Genomic DNA, 9001 nt, shown 5'->3' with positions numbered 1-9001 from the left:
AGGCCGTGCGGGCCGGGCGGGTGGGGACGAGCCTGCGGGTACTGGACGCTTCCTGGTACCCGCCGCAGAAACGAAACGCCCGGCAGGAGTTCAAGGAGAGGCACATCCCCGGGGCGTCCTTCTTTGACATTGAGGAGTGCCGGGACCAGTCCTCCCCCTACGACTTTATGCTGCCTAGCGAGTCCCACTTTGCCGACTACGTGGGGCGCCTGGGGGTCAGCAACGACACCCACGTGGTGGTGTACGACGTGGACGAGCTGGGCACCTTCTATGCCCCCCGCGCCTGGTGGATGTTCCGGGCCTTCGGGCACAAGGAGGTCTCCGTGCTGAACGGCGGCTTCAAGAACTGGGTGGCGGAGGGCCACCCCGTCACAGCAGAAGTCAGCCAGCCCGCCCCGGCCGTCTTTAAGGCCAAGCTGAACACGACCCTGCTGAAGACCTTTGAGGAGATGATGCAGAACGTGGGGTCCCTGCGGTTCCAGGTGGTGGATTCCCGCCCCGAGGGCCGGTTCCGGGGGACCGAACTGGACCAAGGTAATGGAGGTAGGAACGACACCTGCCCCCTGCACCAGGGCGGGATGAGTGTCGATACTAGTCCAGGTGTAACAATTCCTCCCAGCCAGCAAACAGATTTTCCTAATGCACTGGCATGCTTCAGCCTAACTCGCTGATTTACCTTAAGGGATCCGCAACTGAGCATTCGGATCCCAGTGCCCTCACAGAATGCTTTTCTTGTAGTTGGTTGTAAAGCTGCAGGAGGAAATAGCAGAAAAGGTCTCCAGTCACTTGGCTCCAGGATCTCCCATCCCACACCCTGCAGAAGTTAATCAGACAGAATGCAAACACAGGAGGTGTGAGCTCTCGAGAGTTTGTTCAGGGTCCTATCTAACACTAGCAGACACACAGAAACTATCAGCATTCATACAGGTACCTCTCACCATAATGAATGCCCCAGCAAAAGCCCAGGTTTTAGGCAATACAGTAACCCAAGGGACATTTTCGTTCTTGCTCTGGTTCCCAGCAAATAAGAGAACTTGCTTGAACTGATCTTTGTCCTTTTGCTCTCTGCCATTAAATCTAACAAGCTTAAGTGCGAAAAGCCCCAAACCCTTCCCAAATGTATGGGCTATCAACCTCTCTCTTTTGAATGCCCCAAGTAACAGGACCAAAAATTGATTTTGTTACCTTGGTCAAACACTGGACACATAAGCAGCAGGGGTGAGAGAAGTCCTGTGCAATGGGGACAGCTGGTACAGCAGTGTGCCTGGAATGAAATTCAAGTTGGTTGTTAAAGGAGGCCCTTACTGTGTAATTTAAGCCTTGGTATATCCCAGAATAACCTCTCCTCCAAAAGGGAATCACAGAAATGGTTTAAAAAGAAATGCAGGATTTCAAAAACAATGCACAGAAAAGCTCAGCAACAGTTGTTGGGTCTGAGTCGAAATCCACGCTGCAGGAGTGGGTGCGCGGCAGGCTTCTGCAGTCCTGAGGTAGTGCTGCGCTGCTGCCTTGCAGGTTGGTTGTCATTCTGTTCTGGCTGTTTTCTTATGTGTGTGCTGCTGTACAGCCATTGAGTGTGACACCGTGTCCTGAAATAAATTCCCACATCCGAACCTCAGGAGCATTTGGCTGTAAATGTCTCTGTACACATGGTTCGCAGAAGCGTCTACAGTGAACCCCCCCAAACACACTTGACCTGTGCAAGACAATGCAGAAGGGGAGAGGGGTAATGGGAGTGACAGAGGAGGCTGTTGCAAGGAGAGAGGGGGAGTTAGGCTTATCGCTCATTCTGTTTCTTCGCCTACTGCAGCCCGTCAAAGTGAAGGTTGAATTTTAACCTCAAGACATGAATAAAACGCTCCTCGCTGGGAGCTGATGGATTTCGCATTCTCTTTCCCAAAGTGGGAGTTGTCACCAGGTGACAAATACCGCAGTCCGTGACAGCATCTTGAAAACAGATTTTTCCTTTGAAATGAGTCAGCATGGAACAGTTTATTTGTGGTGGTCCAGTTTTGCTTCCCACAGCAGATCCAACAGGATAAGCACTCCAGCTGCAGCTGCTCATTCCACAGGAGCTTGACAGCCTTCTGAACCAGGCTACAGCCAGCAGTGGGTAAAAGGCAGCACTAACACCTAAAAGAGCAATTTGAAATCAATGCTGATTAATTACAGAGGTCATCCAATCAGGGAGGGGAAACGTTGCCTGCATTTAGAGAAGAAGAATGGTCTTGAGGTTAAGGAACTTGCTGCATTCTCAGGTGATTTCAGTTTAATTATTGCCTCAGCTCTTGACTTCCTAATTAAGTCAATTAATCTCTCCAGTTCCATGAACTCCATCTCTAGAAGAGGCTAATTTCAGCTGACTCTTTTGCCTCTTTAGTTTTTCAGTTCCTTGTGGTAAGAATTAGTTTTCCCTGTTTTATGCAGCAGCTACCTTGCTAGGATTTAGACCTCTGTAGCGTTTAAGATAAGCCATAATATGTGGCTAATTTTTAGTTTCTGGGAGAGGTTTACCCAGGTTGCCAGGGTGGAGAAAAATGGACAGCGTTCCTGTAAGCCAGGTCTCATAGGTCTTAAATGCAGGTATTGCTTTGGATGAAAAAGCTTGCATGCTCATGCATGGTGTGCAGCATAAGCCCATCAGATGTGCAGCCCTGACCTATGCACTGAGTGATTAAAGGTGTCCCTGCATAGTGCTGTGTTTCTGGAGGAACTAGCAACTCGGGCCTGCTCGCTAGCTGTGATTCAGCAATGGCCCAACCAGGTTCTGCAAGGTCCTGTTTACTCAGGCACTGTAGGGTGCAGGTCTATGGAACCAGCCTGAACTGACAATCCCAAGCAATCCAGGGGCAGATGATAAAAATAATTACATGATGGTTATCAGTGCTGACTCTCTCTGAGCATTGGGCACTGAAAACTGAGGAGCAAGAATTATAGCTGAAGAAATGCATACAGAAAAGTTGTGAATTTCTGAATTCTTTTGCAGACACCTGAGAACAGGGGGGAAAGTTGCCACACAAGAAATCCATCACCTAAAAAAAGAAAGCAAACCCAAAGTTGTTTCATGAGCTTCCAACTATTTTTCTTCTCATTCTCAGCCCTTGGGTAGTCCTTGCCTCCCTTGTGCATACACAACTCTGAAGGTTTTGCCCATTTTCTGAGCTCTCAGTCCTCCCTGCCCGAAATATAAAGCTTTTGCTCAACTTGAATGTTTAGTGGTGGTGGGAGTGAGAATGAAATGTTGCTGCTTCTTCCTCTCTTCTCCAAGTGGAGTCTGCAGCTGGGCATGGACTTTGACCATGAAGTAGTACTCAAGGCACAACATGGAGAGTGAGAGACTTTATCAAAGTCTGTCTCAACCCACAGGAACCTACAATCCAAAGCTGTCCATTCACATGACGAGGTTGACAAATATCACCTGCAGAATTAGCACCATGGCCCTGCTGGTTCTTAGAGTTGACTCTTCTGGCTGTATACGCACACAGTATTTTGACATTGGTGGCAAAGGCCTATTGATCTGACTGCGAAGACTGTCAGGGAGCTGGCCAGGACCAAGCTTGAAATGTTCCTTCCAATGAGTTCACGGTAGATTAGGTGACATGACTAATAGTCCCTTCCGAGGCATACAATTTGAATGGAAGAGAGAGATAAAAAAGGAGGCAACAGAGGAGGCGTTTGGAAAGGAACAGCTGTCTGCAGCCAGCCAACTCCAAGACCATGGGGAGTTAAATGTGGACAAGGCACATCTTTTATCTTTTTGACATTAAGAAATTCCATCTGGAGCTTTCGTCGCAAAGGGAAAGGCTAGAGAGAAGGGCCTGTAGTCATAGCTAGATAAATAGCCAAAAAACCCCACATATTTAAGCAGAGAATCTTAACAGATGTGGAAAAGGGGATTAAGCAGTGAAGAAGATCACATATTACAGGTTACAAATTATGAGGGAGGATTGCCAGAAGCCAAGCTGATGAGACTTGGCAAAAGGAATTAAAACAAATAACAAAAACTGCTGGAGCAAAGTGAATAAAAAGAGAACAAGGAGAGAAAGAGTAAATAGGGTTGCTATGCAGTTAGCAGGGGTTCCAGATGAAAGATTATTTGTGTACAGCCTCAGAATTATACTGAGTCTATGCTACCTTTTTTTTTTTTTCTGAGGATAAGTCTGCAGAGTAGGGGGAGGGGTAGCGAGAAGAAGGGGAGAGAAGCAGAAATGATAATTTCTAAAGAGGGAGTATAACCAAAAGATATCCATGTGCTCAGATCTGTGAGGCAGATGATCTCCATCCCAAATATGTGTCAAAAATCAGTTGTGTGACATTGCAACTCCATGAGGCAAGAATTTAATAAATTTAATCAGAGCGTGGTTCTGTAGGACAGAAACACTAGCAAAGTTTGTGTTTGTATTTAGGATAGGAGGTACAGCACAACCTAGGCAACTGTTGATCTATTATTGTAACATGAATAGACTGGAAGGCTTTAAAAAAACTCAAGAAAAAATATTTGAAATGAAGGCAAAATTGAATAAAATACCTTGGTAAACCTGCACTGCAGCTAAGGGATCTATTTCCTTGCCAACAGAATTGATTTGCCAGATAAGAGAAATGGGAACATGCATGCATGGAAGTTATGTCTGATCTTTTCTTCCAGCCATTGGAAGCACCTACGAGGTAGACTTGTTCCATTTGGACTTCATTAATACTTTTCATGTAATATTAGAGGGGCAATTATTAGTTCAATGTGAGAAGAGGGCAAATAGCACAAGTACTGTTAGATGCCCAAGGAACTGACTGAAAGGAAGATAAGGGAGATAAGAATAGCTTGTGCTGAAAGCAGATCTGTGGGGCTGGAAGTTGCTAGCACAGTCCAATCATTATACTTCTATGTTTATTTCATATTTTTTTGAATTATCGAGGCACTGAAAATAGGGAGTTGCTACTAGAATGTGCTGCCGGCACAGCCTTGGGAAGGTTTAAATGATCACATGGGGAGTATTATGTGAGGTACCACCTGCAGTGATAGAAGTGGTGGTAGATAGTGCAGTGATAGAAATACAGCACTACAGAGAGCAGGGTTGGATGCTTAGTAGCCTGAAACACGTAATTGCTTATGTTTCTGTTACAAGCTGAAGACCCACATTTGGAAGCAATAGAAGAGGATAAGACTTGGATGAATTAGTTGTGTGCAAGAACCTCAGATGCGATTTGGCCTCGACAACAGCAATTATTAACCTCCTGTCTACCAATTGAGATGCTAGGAAATGCCACTTCCTTTTCCAGAAACCTGGCAGTCACCTAGAACTGTTTCTAGGGTGGCCAAGGCAGTGAAAACTGTATCTAATGAGCCCTTACTGGGTTCAGGCTAAGGGCATGAGGCTGTTGGGAGTGCTGAGTGCTCGCTGTCAGTATGTTGGAGCAATAGCAGAAAGGGAGAAACACTATTTCAGCTGCAGGGCAATGTTAGTACAAGCATAAATGGCGTATGGACTGACTGTGACGGATTTAGCGTTGGAAATGAACATTCCTCCTCACATGAGCAAGGAGGTGCCTCAGCGGGAAGTTTCATGGCAAGAATCCAAACTGGTTCTGAGATGGGTGCTTTTATGAGAGGGAGCCTATAAAGTGATCACTGTAGTAGCTGGGAGCCAGGTTCTGTAATCCTAGGGCTCCTTCCTGGAGTTTCTAAGGGTGACTGCATGAATCGGGTGTGGAGTATGCTCTGTGTCATGTGAGGCAGGAGCAGATGTATCCTCTTCCCTGTTCAGACCCCAGCTGCGTCCAGCCTTGCCTTCCAGTCCTGTGTTTCTCTGCTCTTGTCCTAGCAGAGAGAGAGCTAATAACACTTCCTCAACCACTCAAGAGCACTTCTTAGGCAGTCCAAGGGATTGTGGTTCTGCAATGTCAGCTCTTTCTTTCAGCTGAACACCCACATACATGAGTAAATGCAGTTTCTATAGAATTCCCCATCTTTCACTCGCAGAGTGCAAGCACTGGTCTCTGACTCCAACAGACTTTTGAATCTCTGGAGCAAGGAAGTCTCCCTCTAGATCAAAGTAAAAAATGCTCTAAAATGAGACTTGAAGTGTTGTTTAAGGGCAGTGAGTTTTATGTCACAGCAGTCTCCAATAAGAGAGGGGTACAAACCTACCTATTTTAAGATATGTGAACAGTCTAGAAAAGCAATCATGACCATGGGACCTGTGACACCTAAAAACTGAATCGGTGGCCCAGCAAGCTTCTTCGAGCAGGAGCTTGCCCTTCTAGTTCAGCCCCCAGGACTTCTTGATCTCAGTACACTTCCCAGTGCCCTAGGATGGTGTGAGACTGCTTGTTCTGCAGCTCACAGACTAGTCTGTATTGGGGTGATCACCAGTACTAGTCTGTATTGGGGTGATCACCAGTACTGCAGCAGAGCCCTGCAGAAATCCCTTGCCAAAGGACAGGGTGAGGACCATTGACTCTCTGGGAAAGTGGTAGCTTAACCCAGGCATGTAACTCTCTCCAGTAAGCAGCTCTGCAGTCTGAGAACTACAAACAAGGTTTTCTCACGCTCACCTCACACTCATTTTTTGTATTGTTTTTATTTCCCTTCTGCCACACAGACACTATTAATGAGCATGGGTTTTGCAGTTCTCTGTACTGAAGTGATGAACTGTTGTTTTCTGGAACTGGAAAAAATGTGGTGAAAGCATCAGTCCAAAACAGTCGTCTTTTTTTTTTTTTTTAATGTTAGTCCCTCCAGAAGTGAGCAGTTTTTCTCCCAACTTCTCCCTGTAATGCTAAACAGTTCTGAAGGATGCGTGAGGTGACTAGTAGGCAACAGTGCCAGATTCCTAAGGCAGTCAGGGGGTATGAATCAAGAGACAAAGAGGGTCCATCTGGAACAGGGAGGGATCTTGTGAAGCTGACTCAGGGCAGCTTTGGTTGTCTCACTCTTTGTCCAGCAGAGCAAAAATCCTCAATACTCTGCCAAAAACCTGTTTTCCCCTTATGACATATCTCATCATGGCATGACATCACTGATGAAACTGCAGTGTTATTATGATGTGTGATGTCAATCTCTGACTAGGTATACTTTAATCATTTAACTGTGACAAAGGTTCACTGCCCCAACATCTCCAGTCTCCTGAGATCAGTTACCCTGATGACTTAGGCAAGTGGAAAGCTGTTAGTGAAACAGATCACTATTTACGTGACTTTCCCAGGGCTGTCTCATTAGAAGTTCAAACCTAGCAAGAAACCCTTAAATGCATTTTCAATGTAATATATAATGTTTCCTGCTCCAATGAGGCTTGATCCAAAGCCTCTCAAAGTCAGTGGAAAAGCTTCCATTGAGTGTAATGGACTTTGATGAAGCCTATAGTGACAGAGTTTGAATTTCAAGGGTGTGATGAAAATCTTATCCATCATATTTTTATATCTGATTCTCTCTAAAGACCTTGTTCTTGAGATGCAACTTTCAACTTGCCTGAAGTGGTCAGTTATACCAATAGAAAAACAGAACCCATGCTGATTTCATCCATGGAGTGGACAAAAAGTGGTACAAAATCTAAATTCTCAATTCTCTGATCCCATTGCTCTGGGATAGCTGCCTCAGCAGTAACGTGGCTGACTTTAAGGTTGCTTTACTTTTCTGAAATATGACTTTAAGGTGACACGGGAATAAACTGTGAACAGATAACTACTTTCACAAATTCCACATACAAGCCACACTTCCTGCTTCTGAAAGCTGTGTCACTACACACTGCTCACATACTTGGGGAAGGTGAGAAATGCACTGCTGCATTTCTCTTTACACAGATCCCCTTAACGGCTTTGTTAGGATCTTTTCTGTGGTGGTTCTTTGATTCTTGTCACATCTAGGGCTTCTTCAGATTCCTACCTCATTGCTTTCAGGGGGGAAGTAGTTTGCTAAATATTCTGGAAGTTTTGACTTCAGCGAAGTTCAATAATCTTTGTTCTCCTCTTTTTAGCCCCATACTGCTTTGCATCTTCATCATCACCAGAAACAAATGAATATCTTGGAGAGAGTGGGAGTATCTGCAGTGATGTCTCTTTAATGTCTCTTTTGTAGGTATCTTTCAAAACTTACGTTAATGTCTCCTTACTCATGTTTCCTTTTCTTGTTCACTCTTGCAGGGCTGGAATCTGGTCACATCCCTGGTGCTGTGAACATACCTTTCCACTCATTCCTAACAGAAACTGGCCATGAGAAGAGTATTGAGGAGATCCAACAAATATTCCGTGAGAAGAAAGTGGATCTCTCAAAGCCACTGACAGCCACGTGCCGCAAAGGTATCACGGCATGTCACATTGCCTTGGCAGCCTACCTGTGTGGCAAGCGTGATGTGGCTGTTTATGATGGTTCCTGGTCAGAGTGGTTCCACCGTGCCCCGCCTCACTACAAGGTCTCTGAGTTGAAGCGCAACAAGGCCTAGAGGGAGAGTTGTTTCTTGGGCAAGGAGATCTGGCAGCTGTCTCCAGCCCAGGGTACAGGGAAAGGGAGGAGGTGGAACTAAAGAAAAAACATGCTGATTTATATTTTGCCAATTTTTCTAAGAAAGATCAGTCGATTAGGTTTCTCACAATGAATAAAATCTACTTCTAAGATGATGCATCTGTGAATATTTCTAATTCTTCTCTGTTGCCTGTGACCTGTTTGTGCTGGGGGGGAGAAGCAGCTTTGCAACATGAAGGAGAGTTGCACTCTTCCCTGGAGACTTGCAGAAATTCCAGTGGCCTGGTGAGAGCTCAGGTCTATGGTGGAGCAGAATGGATGAAAAGTCCGGGGCTAAAATAGAGCACTGGGTGCTGGACACAGGAGGGCCAAACTGTGGTTCGGTCATTGACTCAATGTAAGACCTTTTGCCAGCCCACCATCTCCCCTTCTCTAATGTGGAAAACGGGGGCACCTTCCCCTTCCTTTCTGATGGGGATCGGTGAGCTCATGTGAAGCATTTGGAGACACTAGAAGATCCAGTTCTGCTGAAATACAGTCTGATGATTA

General features: G+C 45.7%; 1 protein-coding gene across 1 annotated transcript in view; it reads left to right on the top strand.

The window, feature by feature from the left end:
- Positions 1–8611, top strand: part of TST (thiosulfate sulfurtransferase (rhodanese)) — a 9114-nt gene extending 503 nt beyond the window's left edge. Inside the window, exons 2-3 of the mRNA XM_009332657.1 lie at positions 3–534; positions 8134–8611. Of these exons, the coding sequence (XP_009330932.1) occupies positions 3–534; positions 8134–8432 (831 nt within the window). The 3' untranslated portion in view covers positions 8433–8611. The remainder of the gene's footprint in view (positions 1–2; positions 535–8133) is intronic.
- Positions 8612–9001: the final 390 nt, after the last annotated feature.

Source organism: Pygoscelis adeliae, unplaced genomic scaffold (genome assembly GCF_000699105.1).
Source record: "Pygoscelis adeliae isolate BGI_AS28 unplaced genomic scaffold, ASM69910v1 Scaffold399, whole genome shotgun sequence".
Classification (NCBI taxonomy): Eukaryota; Metazoa; Chordata; class Aves; order Sphenisciformes; family Spheniscidae; genus Pygoscelis; species Pygoscelis adeliae.
The sequence above is the reverse complement of the archived record's forward strand: the minus strand, read 5'-3'. Positions and strand labels throughout refer to the sequence as shown.